The sequence below is a fragment of the Triturus cristatus genome, chromosome 8 (genome assembly GCF_964204655.1).
Source record: "Triturus cristatus chromosome 8, aTriCri1.1, whole genome shotgun sequence".
NCBI classification, from domain to species: Eukaryota; Metazoa; Chordata; class Amphibia; order Caudata; family Salamandridae; genus Triturus; species Triturus cristatus.
In genome coordinates, this window is record NC_140591.1 from 1097590335 (window position 1) to 1097616514 (window position 26180).

The 26180-nt window shown below is 46.3% G+C and overlaps 1 protein-coding gene across 1 annotated transcript in view; it reads left to right on the forward strand.

Annotated features, from left to right (window-relative positions):
- Positions 1-23451: 23451 nt before the first annotated feature.
- SH3RF3 (SH3 domain containing ring finger 3) overlaps positions 23452-26180 on the forward strand; it is a 1248419-nt gene continuing 1245690 nt past the window's right edge. Inside the window, exon 1 of the mRNA XM_085622642.1 lies at positions 23452-25648. Coding sequence (XP_085478768.1) covers positions 25118-25648 — 531 coding nt within the window. The 5' untranslated portion in view covers positions 23452-25117. The remainder of the gene's footprint in view (positions 25649-26180) is intronic.

Sequence of the window (26180 nt, forward strand, 5' to 3'; positions counted from 1 at the left end):
GGTGAAAATATGATCGCATACACTTTCTCCCACAAAGAACTTATCATAGTAAGTTTGTACTTGTCTCACACACAACTTCCCTCTTTGCGGAAAATCTAATGCAATTGGACCACTACTCCCTTTAGCCTTGTGAGCTAACTCCTCCTTGGTCCACTCAACATTAGCTCCCTTGTTGTAATCATTTCCAATTAGTTGTCTATGTCTATCTTCTACTTGGTCTATAAACTTCTTTTCTACATCTGTTAGTGAACATGTTAAGTTGTGTCGGTGTGCATAAGCTGTATCTAGGGTTACAGTAGGTATGAAATACTTTCCTACTCTATCTTCCTGCTTGTAATAATCAAACTTATTCAAATGCTTATAAGCTGGAACTTCTGAAAGCACTACATCATAATTAGAAAAATAATACTCATAATGACCCTTGTCATAAAACATACTAAGTAACAAATTACAAGTAATACCATATGTCAAAGGAAGATGATGGTATCGAATACCTTCCTCCACAGAGGCAGGTAACTGCATACACACATAACAATCTCTCACATCCATCATATTAATCTACTCGTATAGCAGCTTGGCATATGCGTTAAGCGTGTATTCACCTCTAGACAAATCTACATGCAATATACGACTAGTTTGATCTAGCATAGCTTTTTCAGCTCCTATGATACCCTCTTTTGTGCTAGAAGTGATAGGTGTGGACGTCCCTTGTACCCCTTCACGAACTTCTGCATCATGTGAAAGAATTACAGATACAACAACTACTATTAGAATTGCTATTATCGCTCCTACAATAAATGTACCTATTACACACTTAGACCTACGGTTCGAAATTTCAGACTCCATCTTTAACTTGTCGATTCAGCTCAACGAGAGGATACACAAGAGTCTCTTTCTTCCTCTTCAGATTGCTTGTTCAAACAGTTCAAACACAGTTCCTTGAAATACTGGACATTCGTTTCACAGTTCAGGTCCTCTAATTTATTTACACAGTCCAAAAGATTTCCCTAGCCCTCTTTCTTCTTCTACAGAAAAAACCCTAAATTTATTCTTCTTCCACTCGGGCCTAGGTTATCTTCTTTGAAACCTTTATTTACAGTTCACAGTTCATTCACAGTCTCTTATAAGTTCATAACCAATTTCAATCAACACACGCTGCAAAATTTCATGGCGAACAGCTGGGATTTCTTGGGCTGGTGTCAGATACCCAAAAGTCGGAAAGGACAATTCCTGAAGGATCAGAATCCACACCATGCTCAATACTGGAGGTCTCGGGACAGTGATTGTCAGCGTCCCCTCTATTTCCAGTCCGGGAACTATCAATCCCACATTGATTTTCAGCTCGGGCGTTCTGCTGATCACTTGTGAAGTCCTCAGTCTTCCGGTCCCCACCACTTCCGGCATCTGTTACCAAATAAGTCCACTCCGGGGCAGCGTACCTCTGACAAGGCACTCTTAATCCCCTTGACCTTCTTGGACCCTCCTGAGCTTGCTCTACTTCACTCAACTCTGATTCAGAAGTCTCTGACACAGGAGCAAGATCTCTCTCAGGAGCTAGTCTCAAATTTAGCCTCCTTTGTCTCCCAGGCCATGACTCCTCTGCAGCTTCAGCTTTTCTTCTCTGTCCCCAACCACCTTGCCCACTAGTCACTTTAGCTGAGTTCATTCGCAACGTTACCTTCTCCCTTATAGTCAATACCTGGGTCTTGTTTAGCGTAACCCTCCTCAGCTTGATCTGGTGAAGCAGCTTCGTCAGCAACCCCCACAGCTTGGCTTGCCCCATCTAGTGGCTCTGCTGCGACAGCTGGATTTTTGTCCCTAAGCAGGGCTGCTTCCTCCAGGGGTTCTGGAACTCTGCGAGTATGGGAGGCATGTATCCAAGTCGGAAATCCTCCACACTTCACTGCTGTATTCATCACCAGAATCACCTGATAAGAACCTCTCCAACTGGCATCAAGGCAACTTTTCCTCACTTGCTTGTGGACTAGCACCCAGTCGCCTGGACACAGGTCATGGCATAGAATCTCTCCAGGTCGGGCAGTGGCAGGTTTCACCTGATGATACACAGAACGAACCACATCAGCCAGTCGTTTGTAATAGTCAAGAATCAAATCATCTGTGATGTTTATCAAGGCTGTGGATGGCACTGCTGGTAATCTCATAGCCCTCCCCATCAGAATCTCATGGGGTGAAAGACTAGTCTCTCTATCAGGGGTACTACGAACACTCATCAACACCAGTGGCAATGCATCCAGTCACTTCAGAGACGTAGAAGAACAAACTTGTGGCATCCTCATTTTCAATGTCCTATTAATCTGCTCCACCATACCAGAAGTTTCTGGTCGATAGCTACAATGCAGTCTCTGGTCAATATTTAAAGCAGCACAAAGTAGTTTCATGATTTCACTGTGGAAATGTGTACCTCTATCCGACTCCAATGAAGTTGGAAAACTGAACCTTGGGATTAATTCCCTAAATAACAGCTTTGCCACTGTAAGGCTATCACATTTTCTTGTCGGGTACGCTTCCACCTACCTTGAGAAAACACACACCACAACCAAAATATATCTCAAACCATTGTATCTGGGCATCTCGATAAAATTAAGCTGTATCCTATTGAAAGGCCCTCCAGGCCTTCCAATATGACTCAATGCAACCACAGTTTTCTTTTCAGCATTCATTAGCTGACTCGTAACACACCGATGACACACTGCTTCAGCAAATGCACAAAACCGTGGGTTATACCACGTTTGTATGAACACTCGCACCATAGCATCCCTTTCCAAGATGCACTGCTCCATGAATCTGTCTCGCCATAGGACTTAATAAATCATCTGGTAACACTGCTCGACCATCATTTGAAATCCAAATCCCTTCATCTCCTTCCTCACATCCTGCTCTAATCCACAAAGCTTTTTCCTCATCTGAAACCTCTCCCTGCAGACGCTTGAGCTCATCCAAGTGTCTGCCATGGCCAACATCATGCTGAGCTCGGTTCTTTCTGGGCTCTCCCCTGTATAATCTCCAGTAAAAATGCACCCTTGTTCAGCGCAAAAATGTGCAACTTCGCCTGCATACCTATTTCCATGAGAAACAAAGTAATTTCCCCTCTTATGGGCTGCACATTTTACCACAGCAATTTCCTTTGGATGCTGTAAAGCTTCCAACAATTGCCTCACATATTCTCCATTTCTAATAGGAGATCCTGATGACGTTAGGAACCCTCTCTGTGACCATAGCTGTCCGAAGTCATGAACCACACTGAACCCGTACTGACTGTCGGTGTAAACGGAGATTCGAATTTGGTCAGCAGCCAAACAGGCGCGAGTCAGAGCAATGATTTCAGCTACCTGTGCGGTGTAGACTCCCTGTAAACAAGCAGCTTCCACAACTCCAGAAATGGTACACACAGCAAATGCTGCTCTCAAATGACCCACATTGTCTCTTAAGCATGAACCATCTATGAAAAAGATTTCATCAGTCTCAGATAGAGGTTCGTCAACAATGTCAGGCCTCGGTTTGGTACAAAATTCAGTCACATCGAGACAGTCATGGTCCTCACATTCTTCAGCAGCAATATTTGACACAGGCATTAAAGTAGCAGGATTCAAAACAGTACATCGTTTCAAAGTCACATTTTCTGAGGCAAGTATAATCTGCTCATAGAGGGTGAGTCTATTGTTTGTTATATGCTGTGTCTTGGTTCTCGTCATCAGGAGCTCTACTGAATGTGGAACATAAACTGTAAGTGGATGACCCATAACAATACTGTCACATCTCTCAATGCTGACACCGGTTGTAGCAACGGATTTGAGACATCCGGGCAACGCTGAAGCTACTGGATCTAAAGTAGCTCAGAAGTAAGCAGCTGGTCTACGGACTCCTCCGTGACTCTGAACTAGGACTGACAAAGTGCCGCCTTCTTGTTCATACCAGAACTATGAAAATGACTTGTTATAGTCTGGCATCCCCAGAGCTGGAGCACAACATAGGCTGTCTCTCAGCTCCAGAAATGCAACCAGGCAGTCACAATCCCAAGGCACTGGATCACTCACATCCTTGTGCATCAGCCTCTGCAGGGGCTTCGCCTTCAAGGAGAAATTGGGGATCCATTGGCGACAGTACCCAACCATCCCCAAGAACATCCTGACTTCCGTTTGTGTGGTGGGCTCATTCATGTTCATGATTGCCTCAATTCGGTCTGGTGGCACTTTCCTTTTGCCTTTCTCTATTCGATGACCCAAATACTGAACCTCACTCAAGCAATAATGTAACTTGCTCGGTAACACCTTGTGTCCATTCTCCGTTAGATGGTTCAGTAACGCTACAGTATCGATCCTGCAAGCATCCTCTGTCTCGGACGCAATTAAGAGGTTGTCGATGTACTGCACAAGAACCGAATTCTGTGGCAATACGAGACTCTCAAGATTCTTCTTCAAAATCTGATTAAAAATCGATGGACTCTGTATACCCTTGAGGAATACGACACCACGTTAACACACGGTCTTCCAGCAGGAAGGCAAACAAAAACTGGCTCTCCTCATGTAAGTGTACTGAAAAAAATGCTTGACACAAATCAATCACTGTGAACCATTCAGCTTCACATGGGATCTGAAACAGTATCACTGATGGATTTGGTACCACAGGACAACACGGAACCACAATCGTATTGACCTTGTGCAGGTCTTGCACAATCCTATACTTCCCACTCGGTTTCTGCAATCCCATGATTGGTGAGTTACATGGACTCCCCATTATCTCCTTCAGAATTCCCTGTTCGATCATAGACTCGATCACAGGTTTGATTCCTACAATCGTCTCTGGTGACAAATTATACTGAGGTATTCTCAGAAACTCAGCATTGGGTTTAACTTGGATCTTAACGTGCTCAACTCCTTTGATCAGTCCTATCTCTTCTCCTGTGAAATCCCATACATCCAAAGAGACAGAGTCCCTCAGGTCGAGGAGGAGTTCTTCGACTGTCAACAGGGGATATTCCTCCGCATATAGATTCTGATTCACTACCTTGAACACAGCGTCATCATCATTGGTCTGTAACTGCACTCCCTTGGATGTGCAATAGATGGTGCAAATCAGTTTACACAAAAGATCATGACCCAACAAACAGACTGGACTTGAGTCACATACCACAAATTGGTGTCTATCCTGAAAGGTTCCTATTCTCACAGGTATCGGTTCAGTCAATAGGTTGTTCATTCTCTTGTTGGCTACTCCTACGACTTGAATCGATTGTCCCGAAAGGGGCAAGTTGGGAACTACTGCAGAACAGTAGAACGGGTAGCACCAGTGTCAACTAAAAAGGTGGTTGGGTGACCGTCAACATCTGCCTCTACATACGGTCCTCTCTGATCCACCCCCAAAACTGCTCCAAGAGTACAGTCCTCCTCCCCCCTCAGGTACTGTCGTTGCCCTGGGTCTGAATCGATTTAATCAAAGGTCTCGATCAAAGGCATCTGCTGGTATGTTCGGTTTCCCTGTGGGATTCTCGATGGCTGGGGAACTTGTACCTGTGGAGCTATTGTCCCCCCATGTACAGATCTGGGTCTCATCACTGGATTGGCGACCTCAGGTGCCTGCACCACTTCCTCCTGCTGAATCTGATTAGCTGGATTTGATCTACACTTGTGCTTCCAATGCCCGATTTTGTGACAATTATGACATGCAGTGGTCTTCTTTAGGGTACCAACGTCTATTTCTGTCTAAGGATCTATGGGTTTCCCCTTTCCTTGTCCTGATGTATTCTGAGTCCCTCCTTGATTATTTCTTTGTCTTCTTCCTAAAGTCCCTCCATCTGACTGTATCTGTTCTTCATTTTCTGCATTCTGCATTTGGAGCAGCATCAACTTATCTTTAAGCTTTTTGTGCTTCGAGTCCACTTCATCACTGCAGTATCTGGCATACCGTAGAATTTCATCCACAGATTTATTCTGCCAGCAAATCAGATGCTCCTGAATCATAAGGCTAACTTCTGGTCTCAATCCTAACATGAATTTGGAGACAAACTGTCCCATATCCTTTGGATCGAGGGTGTCCAACCCACTGTACTGCTTGAAAGCCTGCAAGAGCCTCTCATAGTAGGCATGTACAGTCTCCTTTGGCTCCTGAACAGTTCTGTCTATCTTTACCCAAACAATATCCTGTGGTGAGATCTTAGATTGCAGCCTGCAAGAGCCTCTCATAGCAGGCATGTACAGTCTCATTTGGCTCCTGAACAGTTCTGTCTATCTTTACCCAAACAATATCCTGTGGTGAGATCTTAGATTGCAGCCATGTGATCACCTGCTCGTATTTTTTCATAACCATAGGTGAAGGACCATATGTAACAGAATCTCGCTCAGGTTCTGAAGACGGCCAATCAACAGCTACTTTACAAGGTGACCACAAATCGCTTTGTACTACAATATCGAACAATGTATTCAGATCAATCCACAGCACTTTTGAAATTTTTACAAATCGATCAACTTGTTTGTACCACTCAACAGGTTTTTCCTCAGCCGAGGAAAATCATTGGTAAATGCTGCTAAATCATCTCTACTCCAAGGCACATGCACATACCCTCCACTCGGTACCTCCCGCAACGGAAAGGCCTCTACTCTCACTGTTCCTCCTCCCAGTGGTGGTGTTTCCCCTATGCTCTTTCTAGCACTCTTCTTCTTTGACCACCTTTCCTCCCACTTGTCAAGCATTCTCCACGCACGTATCCCTATGATCAGTTCTCGAATGTGCGTTTTCAACCCTATGATTCTCTTCTCTTCCAGTTCCTGATCACTGTAGTTTAATCTGTGATTTCCCTGCAACATCTTCATCTTGGTCAAATCCACATAATATCTCTGTGCCAAATCTGTTAATTTCTTGTGTGCTCTCCTAACCTTGCGAGTCACTTCCTTCGCCACAAACAGCAATTCATTTAGCTCATAGAGTTCGATCCTTTCTAAAGGCAAATTCCCACTGAATATCTCCTCCACTTCTGCCTTCAATCTCATCACATCCAACACCCTGACCCTCAAATCTGCTTTAATTGTCCCTTGACTTGACCCACTATTTGACTCTCCACTCTCACTGCTCTGGTCTTCCCGCTGATTCTCTTCCATTAATTTCTGTGGAACAGATTGATTCCCCGAAACTCCCTGACTATTTGCACTTTCCATCATCCCTGCACGAGGGCCACTCACTGGGGGTTCCCACATCCTCAGGTCAGAGCGTGAATCAGCCAATGACCCTGTCCTCACTGCTCTGAGTTCCACCTGTCCTCTCGAGGAATCTGCTGTGGCTGGCAATGGCGTGCTCACTTCTACAGGTCTCAAAGGGTGACCACTTCGAATCGCTGTCCCTTCCCCTCCGAAACCAGTATTTTCTCCCATCATTGACCGTACTAGACTTCCACTTGCGGCCTGATCTGGATCGTATACTGACACTATGGGGTCAATGGTAACCGGTACTGTAAGAGCTTCCAGTGGTCTGGTAACTGCGTTAGTTTAATTTGCTTCCATTCCCCTCAACGGTTGCATCCCTATTCTCTCTGTTCCAGCTGAAATCTTCCCTCTCACTCCCACACTGGGGCTTTTCTGTGGCTCTCCACGGTCCTCTGTAAGTTCTCTCATTCCCTCTTCCAAACTTGTATTATATGGAGGCAGACGCTCTGCCAACAACCTCTCCAATAAGTTGTCATCTGTATTACTGCCGTCTGCCTCTTCTTTCCTCTGCTGTGCATCTCCCACTTTCACTAATAAAGGAAGCAATCTATCTCCCTCGATGGTGTCTACCCTCCATCTTTTCATCAGTGTATCCCACCGTGTGTCTTGGAATGCCTTGAGCGACCTTTTCATTCTTTCCTGACTTCATTCTCTTCTCCTCGCATACGCTGCTCTTATCCATGCATCCATTGCTTCAAACTGTGTTGGTCTGGGTAGAGGTCGCAACACATTCATCACTGCTCTCAATTGCTACAACACATCAAGTCTATATGAACCATAACGTGGGAAAGCCAAATCTTCCTCTTTTTCAGTCATCTTTTGCCATTTCTGAAGCCAAAATATAGTATGGAGCCCTATGTTCGTAGCCATATAATGGGCCGGGGAATCCTCGGGTGGTGCGTTTTCCCCCACTCGAGTTACCACTCCTCTAGCTCCCCTACAAAGATCTTGCAATACCTTGAAACATTTCATGATGAAATCAACTTTCTTTTACACACAGTGTTTTCGTTTTACTTCCTGATGCCAATCCACCAATACCAGCATGGCTTTACACTAACCGATCTATCGCAGTGCGGTACACTTCAACGTCACCCTTTCTCCTCACGCAGCAGTTCCCCTCCTTCACAGTTCGTCTTGAACACTCTCACATGTCTGACTCATACAACAGGTAAGTGTCTGTCCACCATACGACTGGACAATCACCTGATCGACTGTCTGTCCACCAAACGACCGGACAGTCACTCGTAATTGTCTTCCTCAATCTGACAATTGTCTGTCCGCGAATGACCGGACAACTGCCCTCAACCATCTGCCCACGAACGGCCGGACGGTCACATAAATAGGTGATAGGATCCAATCACTCAATTTTACACACACAGTAACCCACGACCTGCGTTGGTCACTCAAACACTCGCTCTCTCGTTCCATATAACGGGTGGGGTTGTTGATGAGGTCTCACGACTCCCACAATCAATGGTCGACAATTACGGCTCTGGGTGTCTTCTACACCACAATCTATCTACCCCAAGATCTTAGGCTACTCATCGACCCTGACATTAAAATCACATGGACCGCGCACGCTCACAGTCCGAAACCACAATCACTCAACTCTCATTCCAACTCCACAAGACATCACACAATCAAATCATCACCACAATCTAACAACATCCCTATTCATACTCACTCCTCCGCAAACTGCTGCTTCCGGCGCACCATCACTCTCTGTCAGTCTCCGCCACACACCGTCGTTCTCCTCTCTCGATCTTCGGGATGACCATCTCTTGGGCGCTATGGGGCTTTCCTTAACCTCTCACTAACTTCTCCCCTTCCTACAGAGGTAACCGTCCTCTCGCTACCAACTGATGAAGCCGGGTTCCTTAGTAAAATTTAAACATGGAGCCCTGGGTCGATGTCTCTTTTTTACCCACTGAAAAGTGTAAAGGGGAGAAACAATTCATTCTAGACTTTTCTAATATCCGATAATAACCAGGACTGAGATGACAGACTCCAACTTCAATTTGGGGAATTTATTACAAAGCCAAGAACAACTGGACATAGAAGCACCTCAAAACGAGGTTGTAGAAATACACGGGAACTAATACAAATACAAATCTACGAATCAAGCAGCTCCTGTGAATCATTAAAAGAATAAACAATTCCAAAAATAGTACGCAAGCAAGAACAGCTCCAACATTCAAGTCGGACCTCATTTGAGCAACAAAAAAAAGAGAAACGTTAGACTGTCCCTACTCTATTGCTAAGATGACATCCCTACTTAACATTTCCCAGACAAAACCAATCAAAAGGTGTCAGCTTGTGAAGTCTTCCTAAGAAGCCCATTCACAGTGTAAGTCAGATGATTAAAGCTACAGAGTTTGTTCTAAGATACTCTTCCCAGATCAATCCTCTAACCCCTTCTCCTAACTCGTCCTGTCCCCTTGTCTCTCTAACACTCCTTCTGCTCTCCTCCCTCGGGGCTCTTTCCCTTATACAAAATCACAAAACATAAACACGCCCTCAGATCACCGCATGCTAATGAACACCTCTCCTAGGTAATTTTCCACCGTCTTCTCCATGTACAATCCGTTGACCTTGGTTCCCAGGCCTTCTCAGTGAGAAAGAGCATCTGCTCCCAATTATCCCATTCCTAATACAATGTTTCATCTCTCCTCCATGTCTAAATCCTAAAACAAAAGGCGTTAGTTCCAACTAACAAAGACAGCTTCTTACACCTGCAACTGAAATGTGATAATCGAACATCTTTGCGTGCACATGAAATTCGCTGACTACTTCCAAATTGAGAGCTTACCAGGGAAAATACACTTCAGGCCAACACAATTCAGCAATCATAAGAATAAACGAACAGGCCTTTCATAGCAAAATGTGGACATTCATTTAGGCCTTTACACATCAAGGTTTACACACATTAATAATGCTTTTGCTACAAACGTCTAATATGATTACATGTTAAGCATAGCTCGTTATTTCTTTGTGCAATCTTCATCATGGTGCACGTTTAAATCAAAATGCATTTCATCACACATAAGCTTTTCATTAGACAGCTGCAACATACTATGGATTACAACATCAAAAAGAAACAGCCTTTCGTTTCGTCTTTGCATAACACGAAATCATTTTCTAGTACTTCACTTGCACATTTTTGTAAATACAACACAATTCTACTGATCGAAATTAATACGACACAAAATATATATATGCGGGTGCGGGCTATCTGTGATTATGATGCACACCTACAATTTTAGAGCACCATCACGCTCTATCAAAGGCGTTTTGTAGAGGGCTGTTGTGTTGCCTTTGCACCTATTACAGAGCGCTTTCCTGCCAGGTGTACACTGAACAGTCAGGTCGAATGCCAAAGACCTCTCATAATTCTGATGGTGGCAGGTAACCAATGTTAGCATACCCGTTGGCAATTAGAGCTCAGCTGCCATTCATAACGAGGACCAGGTTGTGTAGGTTGGCTGTTTGGGGAGCTTTGAAATGCTTTTTTTTTGCAGTTTTCTATTCGGCGAACTCGATTTAAAGGTATTGGAGCGTTTTACATGAGCACTAGTTATATTACACAAGGACACATTCATTTTGGGTGGGCACAGGGAGATTAAGTGATTTGGCCAGAATCACAGGATGTTGAGTGTCCTTGCCGAGACTCTAACCTGGCTCCCCAGCTCCAAAGTCGGCAGCTCTGGAAGTTAGGCCACATCCTCTGATCCTTTAACGCCCCTTTGCCTATTTCAATGTCTCTTTACGACTGTAGTTACACATTTGTTTCCCTTTGGTAACTTACCCACATGGTTCCTCCTTTACAGGCTTTACTGTCTGCCAGTGCCTCATCTGAACCAGTATTTTGATGTTGCTCGGAACCGGCACTTAATTCTCAACACCGACACTTATGACAATCTACCACATGGTGGCGCTAGTTGACCAATTTTGACGCGATCAATACAGAGTGTTTAAGAATGCAAGCAATGTACAATTAAAAAGGCCTGTCACCCTCACCCAAGGTCACTACCTGATTACAGCTTTAGGTGACGGCCTTCAACAGTCCGAACAGTCACACTTGTAGGAGTGGGATGGTTTGTAGTTGTGTTGGCAGTTGCATTAGCAGTGCAAGCAGGGGTAATTAGCGTGCAAGCTGCAGAGGCCTTCTGAGTAGGGCCCTGCCACTTACTAATGTGCAAATTAAGCCCTGCTGTCTGAACCACGATCTCATTAGAAATTGGAGCCAGATCTTCTCGTTTGCCTAGTTCACCACACCACACTGTGTGATCTTGGGCAAATCAATCCCTGTGCCAGTGCGTTCATTTCCGCATAAGCAAAACGCATGTGAGCTTGTACAAACAGGCAATGTGACCAATTCAGCAGATTTGGTTTTAGTTGCCCCTTATTTTGCAGAAAAACAGTGAATTCCAGCTTTCTTTTTATTATAGAAAGTTATTGGATTTTCAATAATTGCATAACGGTGCCTTTGAAATTAAAGCTGGCAAGAGAAATAAAAGAAACCTCCTTCATAAAGCAGTTAAATTGTGCTGCTTAATTTCCTGAGAAACAAACGGATCCATTTTTCCGCAATTACGAACAGATATCAAACTTTTTTATAGCTGTAATAAATGTTGCCTTTGAGATTTTTGTTTCGCAGCAGAACAAGGAAATGTCCTAAATACATTTATTAAAAATTTCCACTAATCTCTTTGAGGACGAAACCTCAGCTTTATTTTCAAGTAATAAAAACATCATTCAACATTGAGAAATCAGTAAAAAACAAAAAGTATTTTCCTTTCCCTTACATTTTTTTTTCTTTTACGGATTTTTATATGGCGCGAACTTGACCCGAATCGGGTATCAGAGCGCTTTACATAGCACCAGTTGCATTACATGAGGACACATTCATTAGGTCTCGCCTGACCCAGCGCATGCGCTGGTCTGGCGAGACTTATTGAGAGGGCTCCAAAAAGTGCTACCAGGCAAGCCTAGTGGTACAGTGCATGTGCGCGGGAGCGCGCGCCGCGCTTTACCGCAATTATTTCACTTTCGCGGCCGTACGGCCGCTTTGATGTTTGATCGTGATCGCGATTGCGATCACTTTCACTTTCGCGGCCGCATGGCCGCTTTGCATAGCCAATAGGTCTCGCTTTTGTGACCTTATAAGCATTTAGTTATGCAACTGTTGCATAGCTAAACACTTATAAGGTCCCAAAGGCGAGACCTATTGGCTTTGCCAATGCTTGTTTTTGTTAGGCACAGGGAGATTAAGTGATTAGCCTGACATTCCTATCAAAAATAAATGAAAGCTTCTACATTAGAAGTTCTTAACCTTTTGACTTATGTGGACTCAAACTGAATCACTGCTTGAAGTCTGGGAGCCTGCATAAGCAATATCAATGACAGTGTCTTCAAAACAATACACGAACATACAGAAACGAGTAAACATCAAACAAATATGCAAATACTTTACTTAAGTCCCCCCCAAAAAATATTCAAAAATCAAAATTCTCATTTTAATGGAAAGGTTGGAGCTTTCAAAATGTAGTTTTATTGCTAACAGATGATGCACTATGATAGAATATATAAAACCCCCTTTTTAGGTCTCGCCTGACCCAGCGCATGTGCTGGTCTGGCGAGACTTATTGAGAGGGCTCCAAAAAGTGCTACCAGGCCAGCCTAGAGCTACAGTGCATGTGCGCGGGCGCGCGCGCCGCTTTTACCGCGATTACTTTCACTTTCGTGGCCACACGTCCACTTTAATGTTTGATGGTGATCGCGATCACTTTCGCGGCCGCTTGGCATAGCCAATAGGTCTCGCTTTTGGGACCTTATAAGTATTTAGTTATGCAACTGCTGCATGGCTAAACACTTATAAGGTCCCAAAGGCGAGACCTATTGGCTATGCCAATGCTTGTTTTTTTTGCCCCTAATGCATGCTATCTTTCTGTCCATGGATACCAGTGCTTTGATTGAGGCCACTCATCACCCATACAGATTCTATTTGCTGTACTTATTCGGCTCTCATGAATCAAGATAAAGCTGGCAACTTAATTTGCGTCTCCAATTTTAAATTTCTTTACATTTATAAAGCGTTTTAACATCTTCAATTCTGCTTTTTTATAATTATAATTTATTAAGCTGCTAATGTGATTTATTTTTGTAAACAGTCGCTGACCCCCTGAGTAGGCGTTGTGGACCCTCGCTATTCTACATAATTTACTTAGGAGTGTACATTACTTTTTCATGCAAAAAAATGTTTTATGAGAGATAAATTATCATTTCTGGAAACAAAAAAGGCCAAAACATTGCAAATGTCATTAATTGTGGAGACATCAGCTTTGCCTCGTTCATCTAGTGGGAATTTCTGTGAAAAATATTTATGCATTTATAAAGCATGTGGTGCACAAAATGGAGGACGCCACTGCAGCTTGCCCCTGTCATTGCTGAAAAAACAACTACTAACCATCAATCTCGCCTGCAAGTGCGACAGTTCAGATTATTCCAGGTCCCCAAAGCTAAAGGGGTAGCTGGGGAGGCAGGCATTAGTAATTTTTAATGTATATTGTATTCATAAATAACCGTTGTTCTGTCGTTAGTGTGGTGTTGACAATTAAGTGCAGGTGGCGAGCACCGGAAACAAATTAAGTGCCAGTGCTGAGCACCGGAAACCACCCGCTCTAATTAAGCACTGCTTTGCAAGTGAAAAACCACAATCAGAATTTAGTAAAGTCACACTGCAAGTCGCAAATGGATTATGCACTCACCGTGCCCACACTGTGAATCCCTGCAACTTGTAAAGAAACTGAGACAGGAAAGGGATGTTCTCCTTCCTTGTGATTCATAAAGATTAATTTTAACGTCTTGCACCCATTACTACAGTCGCAACCAACACAAAAGGTGGTGGTTTCCATTTCAAAGTTTAAGCCGTGTAGGAGGTAGGGCATTCACTTGTGAAGGTCAGCTGAGGACAGCAATAAGAGCATGCAGTGATTCAGGGGACTGCTTCTTGCGAGAAATGCGTATGAGCATGCGCTGTTTTCTCAAAGAATTACCCAGACGGCGAGGAGGAGGAGGAGGTCAGCCCAGGGAGGCCGTATGCCAGGTAAGTAATTTTAGAATTAATTGTTCATATGGGGGGGTGGAGACGGGGGCTGCCCAACTCCGCTCAGCTGCGAGTGTGCGGTGATTTGCCTTCTCCGCGTTCTCGGCAGAAAGCAAAGGAGTCAAATCTTCGCACACTTCGTGGGCGGAGCGGAGGTCTCCGCCCAGGGTTAGTTACAACGACATGCCTTAGGTAAAGTGACGTTGGGCTTTAAAGTCCAATGTGTTCCGTACTGTGGCGCGGACTGGAGTTGGAATAGTACATTATACTGTTCCAAAGTCCAGCGCTTTCACTAAAGCAAGTCGTTGTAAAGTCTTGCGTGGTAAAGGAATGCTTGGTTAAGACGCATTTGTTATTCCGACCCTGTTGCTATGGAACAGGTGGTTGCGGGATGCGCAGTTGTGCCATACAACCATTCTGGGGGAAATGGACTTCTTCTGGAGTTCACACTGTTGCAGCTGGGGCCAAAGCTGAACAAGTGGCTTTCCAGAGATGTGTTCTCATCGAGATTTACTGCACACTATTCCCCATGCTTTCTCAAATCAATGTAATTTGCAGTAAAGCTGTAGAGGCAATGCTCAGTTTGGCCACATCATGCTATGGTGTTGCTCTATTTTCATTTGGTTCCACTTTGCTTTTGAGAAGGGTGTTTCCTTTGGACATCTCTTGACGCCTGCAACTTTCTAAATTTGGGAGAGAATTAGTAAGGCTTCGAGAAGCCTTGAATTTGTCAAAGATGGGAAGATAAAAGGTCTCACCCTCAGCTGGGAAAATTAAGAACTGGGAGGTGCTTGTGCGCTTTACATATGATAGGTTGAAGTATACAAAAAAGTGATGGATGGAATGTTGGAATTTATTTCAGCCAATAGTAATTACTTGGGCAGCATCCCGGTCAATCATTATTTTGCACACAGCGCCATCTTACTTTGGAACCAGCCATATGCAAATCAGTCTTGACTCTGCTCCAATAGGAACAGTCCGGCCGGAATTGGGTGGCCGGGTCCTCCCTGAACCGGAACACAAGCAACCCAAACCTGGTGTCACCCTAATTAAGGCTCATTAGTCAGGTATAGCTTGGCTCCAGTGGCACGGTGTTAAGAGGACCCATGTCTGGATATACCCATTCCACTTAATGTGACACACTAAAGTATACCAAAAAAGTGATGGATTGAATGCTTGAATTATTCTCGGACTCTGGTAATTACACGGGCCGCATCCCAGTCCATCATTATTTTGCACATCACGCCATGTCAGCTTGGACCCAGCCATATGCAAATCATGGAGGTTTGCTTTTGCTTTTAATACTGTCATTATTGTCTCAAACCCCCGGCATGCAAAGTCCTGCTGGCTAAAATACTATAATTGACCTAAGTGTTATGCATGACATGGAGCCACTTGTCATAAATGTTTAACATTTTTTAAAGTATCTAGTCCATTTCGAAACCTGCTTGTTTCACACATAAAGCCAAAATTAAACTGCTCACATATTTTATGGTTTAAATCTGTTTATTGATTGCAAACAAACATTAAGAACAACATCCTCTACTCCAGAGGCACAATACCAATGAGGCAACTAGGTTGCCCGGCTTGCCGTTACTTAATGCTCACATATTTTAAGAGCGTTCACTCGTTCATTCATGTCATGCATTTAAATAAGCATTTGTAATGCAAATGGCTTGTCTTTTGTGTAGTGGAATGTTTAATATCGAGCTTCACAACACAATAGAGTTACAACACTGAGAGCAACAGTGCACATTTTTCTAACAAAAAGAATACGTAAAGGACAGGCGGCAAAAGCAAGAGGGACATTCCATGATTCTCTTACGCATACAGAATGGGTACAATACAGGTTGCTAACACACTAAAGAGGGAGTGAGAGAAGTTAAAGTACTGTTGTACGCTCACCACAAACAGACATACACATACTGGTACTGCAACACTTATGTAAGAAAAAGCCACCATTCTGAAGGAATTACCATGCATTCATATTCACATAGAATGATGAACCCTTGCTTACCTGATGCTGTATCTTAATTACTGGGTTTCACATCTAGCGGGAATCCTCCGAGAGTACTACGGTTCACTGGCTGTACAGTATCATAGTTATGAGTTCCCTCGTTTGAGTGAAGGTATGTCCCTCAAGTTGACATCTGTGTTCTCCCTCTGTTAACCTGTCAGTCCTATATTAAAGAATGTCTGTGGGTGATCTAAAAATGGTTGTACTGGTGTCTCCATACTACGAGATTAAAAAGAGAAGCATCGAGCAACGTATCCTGCTTCTCGTTGTGACACTCAAATATTGCCCTTAAGGGCTCAAGCACTTTTTTCAGGAGGTCTTGGTGACACATCAATTATTGTAAAACAATCCGTTATTCTTAGGGCTTCCAATGTAAGTTCTTTGAGTATATCGCTTGTTAGGTCACGCCTGACCCAGCGCAAGCGCTGGTCTGGCGAGACTTATTGAGAGGGCTCCAAAAAGTGCTACCAGGCCAGCCTAGAGCTACAGTGCATGTGCGCGGGCGCGCGCGCCGCGCTTTACCGTGATTACTTTCACTTTCGCGGCCGAACGGCCGCTTTGCATAGCCAATAGGTCTCGCTTTTGGGACCTTGTAAGTATTTAGTTATGTAACTGTTGCATGGCTAAACACTTATAAGGTCCCAAAGGCGAGACCTATTGGCTATGCCAATGCTTGTTTTTAATAAGCTGGGACAACAGCAGTGGAAACAACTCTTCTTCAAAGAATAAGTACACCTTGAGCAGAAACCGGGGAAGTTTCTCTCCATCTGAGGACAGATCCAGCTAGCGCAACATCAGAGCAAGCTTTCTCCATCACAGGACACTTACAAATCCGGCAGCGTCAGGGCTAGCTGTGCTTCCATATTGAACCGGTTCAGCATAGCAGTAGCACAACAAGCTTGTCTCACTCACTGAAAGCAGGAACTGCAATCTTGCATTCTCTGCAGAACATATTCAGTAGGGCACACACGTAAAAGCAGTCATCACTCACGGAAAGTGTAGAGTGAAGGCATAAGTGACATGTAGGTTACAAACGCATTGAGTTTGTGTTAAATTCGGAAGGGGCTAACAAACTATTCGAAATTAGGAAACATATCCTTAGTCGATGTGGCCTATAGGTGTCTGAATTAACCACTATATGACATAGTATATTGTCTTTCCTTTTTTTCTCCTGCATAATCATATGCTAAAATGATTTTAACTGTTTTTATATTTTGATAAATGAAATGTATATGTTTTATTGAGCATATTGCTATGAAAATAGTTTATGATGCTAATAAATAGCTTGTTTTGATACAAATTGGTGTTTTTTCGTGTAAGTGTTACATTGGTTTGAGTGAGTAGTCTAGACCCCACTGGGGGATTATCGATTGAATTGAGTGAGCGAACTATTTAAATAGTGTTTTTTCCAAAAAGAAAAAATTTCTTTTACTTTACATGTAGGTTACAGACAGATCTCCGAAGTGAGTGGATGTGTGAGTGAATATGCAAGTCCTGACACATTCTCACTTAGGTGACCTTCCACACCAGCATCCTGAAACTCTTGCTGCTCTCACTTGGAGGCCTGCTGTCACTGGTGTAGCTCCTGTTGTCATTAGGTGCAGTCTTGCTACTGGCACTTCCTGGAGAGCCAGCGGCTGCCATTCACATGCCCATTTGTCAATGAACTGTAGATCTGAAAGGCTGGGAACTTGCTATACCAATTCAGAGACCTTCCCATCTGGTGGTGTAAAAGGGGCTGGAGGGAGAGGTGAGAATGGCTGCAGTATTCAACGAGCTGCCGAATCACTGGCTTACATGTATATGAGACTGGAACACTAAGGAAGTAGGGCGGGAGGACACAATCTAGGACTGCATCTGGATAGGGCTGATTCCTAGCCGGCTGAGCGACTCGGCTGCACTGACCACCACTGTTACTTGCAAACACAGCATGGGAACTCCATTGCAAGTAGACAGTGCCGCTCATTTTTTGGGGTATGTATTGCTTTCTGTACAACCATACAAAGAACTTCTTTGGGCCTTGTTTATCTGTGTCTCAGATGCCTTCAAATCATTTTGTCGTTCTAATGATGATCCTCTATGTAGTATTAAGGGGCAAACATTGGCTGTCTGTAAGTGGCGTCGCGCATATTTTAGGCTTATGTTCACCACTGGCTCAAGTGCCAGGGTGTAGATGAGGATTGTTATATTCAAGACCAACTCGTCTTTATCAGCAGTTTCTCTGTGTATTACTATTACACCACTGGGCACTGTGGCATGTTGATGTGCTGGTTTCCCTTTGTTGAAACTGATTGTTCAACTTTGTAATCATTCCTTTGATAACTAGAAAGCTTTTTCTAGGGGTTAACCATGTGTTGCTTTATGTGTTCTCCGGTAAGGAACCACCGACTTAGAGGCCCTGCTGATGAGGACTGAAGAGGAAACCCTATGCAAGATGGTAGATTTAAATCAAAGCACTGATGATTCAAGATGAAATATGGGTATTTATTTGGGAAAATGGCACAAACTGAAAGTTTTGAGCTATTTACAAAGTGCTAGTTAGGATTGAATCTTTGGTTTGTCACCTATTGAGATGTCGCCATTACCTAGAGATAACTGCTATTTGCAGTAGCCCAGCCACAGCCTAAGTAACTATGCTCTAAACAGATGCCAAACACTTCGAAAGGGTTAGAATGTGCGCCCACCACGCACTGTGTAATCCCGCCCCCTGGGCTGCATCTGTTCGAGATGATGTGGGCTGCCATTGCACATCGGCGGAGACCGAGAAAGGCCTTTGGGCTCCATGGTTGGTGTAGGTGAGTGTCAAAAAAAGGAAGGATTTGACGAGCTAGGCAGGAGAAGCAGAGTGTCAGCCTACTGTGGACCAGGAAAGACTCTGTGGTGGTATGCAGTGCCGTCTTAAGGCATGGGCACTCTGGGCATTTGCCCGGGGGGGCCCTCGAACATATGGGCCCCATGCAGACCAGAATTTAACACTAATTTTCAGTTAAACATTTTTATTCCTGTGGGTGGTTGTGTCGGCAGTGCCCAGGGCACTGCTTTGCCCGGGGGCCTAGAATGCTGTTAAGACGTCCCTGGTGGTAAGGCCTTGTTCTCCTGGTCCCCCTGAAGCATGCCTGGAATGAAGCAGCTCACTTCCCGGAGAAAGGAAGAGCCTGTGATAATTTGGCACAAAGGAAAATCACACCTCCATTTGGTACCTTCATCAACAGAAACGGAAACGCTTCGGATGACTTGATTCCAGAAGAAACTTCCAACCAGAATCAGCAGATTTTCTTTGCTGACCATGAGCCAAGATCCCCCAGGGATCCCGAGATACATCCAGCAATGAAGGTTTGTTTTCCTGTGCTGTGCACGACCGAATGCACACTTAGCAGCACTTGCCTCTTCAGGACCTAAAAATGCGCACCTATACACTAACTTCAACCTCATCAGCGGTGGCTCCTCCGTAATGGCGGAGGAGTGTCGCCCCACTGCAGATGAAAAATAAAACGATAATAAAGCTATTTTATTATCGTTCTTTTGTTTCACTAACAGCCGATGCTGCCAAGTGTAGGGCATGGTGGTGCAGGCCTGGCTGTCCTCTATGGATAGTCAGCAGCACTGTAAGTGAGCATACCGGTTTGGTCGGCCATATTGTTTAGCCGGGTTGAAAAATGGCACAGGCACTCAGTACCCTACTGAGTACCTAACCAGGCCGCTCACACCAATCCTGGCGCTGCTCTTACAGCATGAGAGCAGCGTCTGGATTGGGTGTGCAGCAGCCGCTGCAGGTAAAAGCGGTGGGGCCGGCTGGGGGGCGTTCGTGGGACGACTACAAGGGAAAATGATTTATTTAATTTTACCTTGTGGTCATCTCTCGAAATCCACCCCCAGCCGGCCCCACTGATCCTACCTACAGTGGCCGCAGCTGGTGTGGAGCGTGGAAGCCGGTGCTGGCCCTTGGGCATCTTCCAGGAAGACAGGAGCACTGAGGCGGGCAGGAGTGGCAGATAAGTGTTATTTTTTTTAATTATTATTTGACCCCCCTCCCCCACCAATTTATTTTAGCAGCAGTCGCCCCCAACCTTTGGGGTCAGTTGAGGGAGTCAGAAGGGCTGGGGCAGAGTCAGATTGGCTGTAATTATGACCTTAGTGTTTTGTGGTTTTGCTCAGGCTTGAGTGCTGTACGGTGGTATTTTACACATCTTCTTGTTTAGTACGCTTGACCCTTGCCTGGCCCGGTGAGGCATGTCAATATTTTATTATTAATGTGAGTTTCTTTAAAAGATATCCTCACGCGATTCTCTTGTATGGCAGATGTATATGCATCCTACGTAGCTCCTAAAGGCCTTTCAATCTTTTATTATTAGTGTGAGTTTCTGAACCAGATATCCTCATGTGATTCTCTTGCCTGGAAGATGTATATGCGTCATACGCAGCTCTTGGAGGCATATCAATATTTTATTATTATTATGACTATCTGAACCAGAGGTCCATATTTTGTGTTGCGAAGTAATGGTTGGAATGTACAACAGTGGCAGTAGCTCACAGTATATTAGTCATTACTTTACTGAAAGACTTCTATTGGTGCAGAAACCCATTGCCTTTGCTTGTTCTTCAGTTGGTTACTTTATGGTTTTCAGCATGGATTTGGTTGACTGTCTAGGCATCTGGGCGGTCGGTCAGTAGGCCCAAAAAGAGTTGTGTTAAGTGCAGACATCTGCCCCTCTGGGCACCTGCCCACAGTAGCCGCGTAACCGGTCAGGTCCCAATGGGCTCCTTCCTAATCCTTAAAACGCATTAGCAAACATCGCTTTCACAGCCTATCAGATGTATGAACACTTGCAGCGGAATCCATTTCACAGCGTCCGCAGTAGCTTTTCTAGTAACATATGATAGGGTGACCAGGCGTCCCGGATTTGCCGAGACAGTCCAATTTTTTTATCCTCTATCCCAGTACATTTCACTAAATTCAGCCTCTATCTTGGTTTTTAGAGAGTGTGGACTGAACACGGGGAGGAAGTTTTACGTGTTTCAATGCAAGATTAGTTACAAGTCTTTCCAGAAGTCAGTTTAATTAACACAGATGAAACTCTATGGAGAAGTTGCAATTAATGTATTCCCATTAGAATTCAATTGTCTTTGTTTTCTATTTTGGGGAGTTCTAGCTTTAAGTCTTTCTGTGTCTCTCCGTCAATGTGAAATTGTAGTCCTTCTTCTATGTTTGTGAAATGTCCCGTTTTTTTGGTTTCCAAACCTGGTTACTCTAATATTAGTATAACACAGTCTGTTCTCTGCACATTATAAAATGGCGGCCTGATCCTGCACCATCTGTCGCAGGACCAGCAATGAGGGAGGGCTGGGGATTGAAAGGCTTGGCCTGTGCTAGGGACACCAACGGTGCTTAATTTGTAAAAAAAAAAAAAAAAAAAAGAAGTGCCAGGGCCCTCGTCAGCAGGCTACTTCAGCTTGCACCACTCAATGCCACAGCCAGCGCTGCCAATGACAGTGCATTCACACCTACTAGCTCTCACACTACTTCACGTGTGACAATGCAGACTGTTCGAGGCCCCTCAAAGCTGAAAGAATGGCTTGAGAAGAAGGTATTAGTCGTTTTAATGTCTAATTGGTTACTAAACAACTGTTGTGCTCATCTTTATATTACACATACAGCACCACCATGTGGCAGCTACCATAAGATCCGATGCGGACAATCGTGTGACAGTGCTGAGCGGTTGTATGACTTTACAACGCATTCCCTTGTAACACATGCTTTGCCACGCATGCGTTACAACGCGAATGCCATCACCACGCATATCCTTTACCACGAAAATGCCTTTAACACGCATACTTTTACAACGATTTTCGTTGTTAAATTATGCATGTTAATGGCATTTTCTTGTTAAAGGGTATCACACTACAAATCTACCCTTTAAATTTACCCCTGCGTGACACCACCCCCTCATTCCCCCTTACCTCTCCTCGATCTTCCTTGGTGACGTTCCACTTCGTTAAGAGGAAGCGGAAGTGTCCTTCCGTTTCCTCTAATGACGCCGATTGCCTCCACATCTCTTTCTTTAAATGACGGAAACAGGTGCGTTTTTTAAATATTTTATTTTGGGGGGTGCCCCCCAAGCCCTCTTTTTTAATCCCACGCTTTTTTGGGGGGGGGGGAGACCCCCCAACCCCCTTATGCGTGGTAAAGGCTTTTCGTTGTAACCACGCATGCGCTGTAATGCGTGCGTGGTTATAGTTATGCGTGGAAACGGCCGCGTTGTAGTGGCCGTTTCCCGTGCTGAGCACAGGAAACCACCGGATCAAATTAAGCACTGGCACTAAAGAGCAAGGTAAAGGTACATGTTCCCACTCCTGGCTATCACCAATTAGCACTCATGGTATCCTGCCACTTTCTCCACTGGGGTCTGATCCTCCTCTCCTCACCTCATGTCTCCCTACCCTTCTGCTCTTTCTCTTGGACTTTTTTTTCAGAGACTCGTTTTCCTTCCATCTTGAACCTATTATCTTTTTTTCCTCCCCTAGTTTTATATCACCCCCTCCAGTTTGCCCCAGGTCCTGCCTAGTGTTTATTGTGTGCCGGCGTTTGCCGGTTCTCTGTACTGCCACTAGTTACCACCAGCACGTTCTTACGACCATCCACCATATGGTGGCGCTGCCTGCTTATTTCTGGGCGCTGAACATCAGTTTAACAATTAACACAATAAAAAAATATATACTATTCTATCGATCAAGGCCATTTTTACAGCTTCGGGGGCCTAGAACTGTCCATACTTTCACATTTACAGTAGTGATACTTAGTAGGTAGCACTTATACTGGCATATGACAGCGGTGGAAGGTCCAGTTGGTAGTATTAGACGCAGAGTACCGTGCGCCTGGCACTTATTTATTTACCAATAAAGCACGTGCTCCCGACAATCCCATGCTCCTCGGGCGGGTTTCGTGATGTAATTCCTGGCCTGGCCTGGCCCAGTGGTACACCGGTGTGATATGGCAGTGCCAGTCCCCGTCTGTGGCTGGCAGAGCGCAGTGTGCCCCGGGAGCGCCGTGTCCCGCCAGAGAGGAGGGCAGAGATCAAGAGCCGGGAGTTGGCAGAGGGCTCGGCCTGCAGGCGGCAGCAGCAACCGGGGTGAGCGGCAGGTCACCGGCAGACGCCGGGTGCTCGCCTCGGGTTGCAGCGTTCGTGCTCCAGCGCCCTGGCAGCAGCCGGGCTCGCCTTCCCGTCTCCCGCGCCCGTGAGCTCTGCTGCTCCGAGAAGGGGGCGCCCCCGAGGAGCCCCGGCAGCTGCCCCGACTCCGGACAGCACCAGCAGCCCCCGGTGCACTGAGACTGGAAGAGGGGCTCTGCGCCCCGGGAGCACCGCGTGGGATGCAGTCCCCTCCGCCCGGGCTCTGGGGATACCCCTGCCTCCTCCTCCGGTACTGAGGGCCTGCCCGGCCCCCAGGAGGGGTGACACCGCTGAAAGAGGGGTGGGGTCCGGGGGACAGCAGCTGTCATTTCCCCGCTGCTGGGACTGAACGCGGCGTGGCTCATTTTACTTGTGGGAAAAGCTACCACAAAGGATGACTCCTGCCTGAGGACAACTGCCTGGGGATGGACTGCCTGCCTACTCCGCCTGCCTGCTGCGCCTGCCCAGGACCTGCGAGGCTGTGCCTGTCTCTCACGATTCAGCCTGCGGAGGTGCCCTGTGCTGTTTCTGGGGCTGCGCTTCATGCATGATGGTGCACAAGGCTGTTGCTACTAGTGCCACGCTGGTGTGACTGTCGCTGCTCTCTTCCTGTCAGGGGTGCCTGGGCTCCGTGGCCAGTGAACTGCCTGCTGGAGTTAGCGGGCTGCTGTGACTGTCCATATGCTGCTGGATGATAGACTGCTGTTGTAGCAGTCGCCGCCTAAACTGCTGGGGGCTCCGAGCTGTTGTGCCTGTCGCCCGCAGAAGGTGCTAGGTTGCTGTTGTGGTTGGCAGTGACAATAGAAGTACTGCTGGGGTGCCAGGGCTCTCACGGCCCCGCCTCCTGACGGTACCGGGCTCTGCTGTGGCTCTCACAGAATCACCTGTCACTGCCCTGCTTGCTGAAGGCGCCGGGCTGCACCAGTGACCACCACAGCACCAGCCAAGCAGCTGTGCTGCCTGCTACAGTCCTGCCTGCTGGAGGGGCCATTGGCTGCCGTGGCCCCCGCTGCTGTCAGCCTCCCGGGAGCTGGCCACACCGAGCATGACTTGTGCTAGGAGGGGCAGCGACACTCAGGAGATGGGCATTTCTCTGCCATGACACATGTCCTGCCACACGCCTCTGCTGGCACCCCCACACAGGGGGCGCACCGTCCTCGCCTCGCGTTGCCTCCACAGGGGCCCCCCGCAGGTCCCGGCACCAGACCGTGTTTATTGAACTGAAGAATTTGTACAATTCGTCAACACCGGGCAACGCGCACAGAGAAAAACAGGAACCTTCTCACTGGTTCGAGACGGCAGAAGCGCAGTGAGGGCACCGAGGAGAAGGACCCGTACCTGGAAGTATCGGTGACATATTCCTGCCCAGCTGAAGGAACCCGGATTGATTACACGCCTCAGCGGGAGTTCAATGCTGTTTGCAGGGATGGGGCCACATTTTTAATACAACTAAGACTTTCTGTCAGGAGAGTCACGGGCACAGTTGTTTTTTTTTTGCTTTTTTTCTGGGTGATTGATTCTCTGCTCCGAGTTGGCTCCCGCCGCCCTGGCGGTGCCTGGCATGGCACTGACACTGACCCCCTGTTTCCCTGCCTGGTCTGGGCTGCTGGTCTAAATGCTCCTCGGGGCATCTTGGCTGTGCACTTCCAAGGGACCGCAGAGAGCCACCCGAGAGGAGGAGGAGAGGAGACGGGAGCGCAGAGGGGGTGGAGGAGCCAGGAGAGGCGGCGGCGGAGGAGGCGGCGGCGGCGGCGGAGAGATGGACGAGTCGTCGCTGCTGGATCTGCTGGAGTGCTCCGTGTGCCTGGAGCGGCTGGACACCTCGGCCCGGGTGCTGCCCTGCCAGCACACGTTCTGCCGCCGCTGCCTGCAGAACATCGTCACCTCCCGCAGGGAGCTGCGCTGCCCGGAGTGCCGGGTCCTGGTGGCATGCGGGGTGGACGACCTGCCGGCCAACATCCTGCTGGTACGGCTCCTGGACGGCATCCGACAACGGCCCAGGGCGGGGGGCGGCGGGAGCCCCTCGGAGAGCCCGAGCCGGAGCCCGGGGGGCGGGGGCTCGCCGGCCCTGCACCCCAGAGCCGCCAGCACCGCGGCCAGCCTGAGGGACCTGGCCGCCGCCACCCGCAACGCCATGCTCGCCAAGGTAGGTGCGCTGCACCCTCACTCCCATGCAACTTACTCATTGGGCAGTTGCACTAAAGTTGTTTGATTCTTCTGTGGAGTGTCATCATCAGGCACAGGTGCTCTCGTCCTTATTTATAGATGTGCGTCTTTGACTTTTGGAAAAAGGCGCCCAGTTATAGAGTTGTTAGGTAACGCTTCAAATTCCTTAGGGACAACACACATCTAGAATCTTTTGGCGTCTTAATTACCGTATTTATGTGTGGAGTTCAAAGCAGAACTGTGCACTAGTTGGCACGCCCGCTGACACCATGGGTGATCTGCTTCCGATACCGTGTCCTAGGTTCTGCCTACAAATACAGCTAAATTAGTCACGATTTTAGGATTATGAAATTATCTCTGTTCACAGGCATGCAACAGAACTGGTCAAAAATTAGGAAGTCGACGATTTGCTTAGTTTGCTCCACATGGGGGGATTGGCAAACACGTTGCAGGTGTGATATGCTGAAAACACTCTTGGTGTCGTGTGATGGCCCTTTCATATAAATATGATG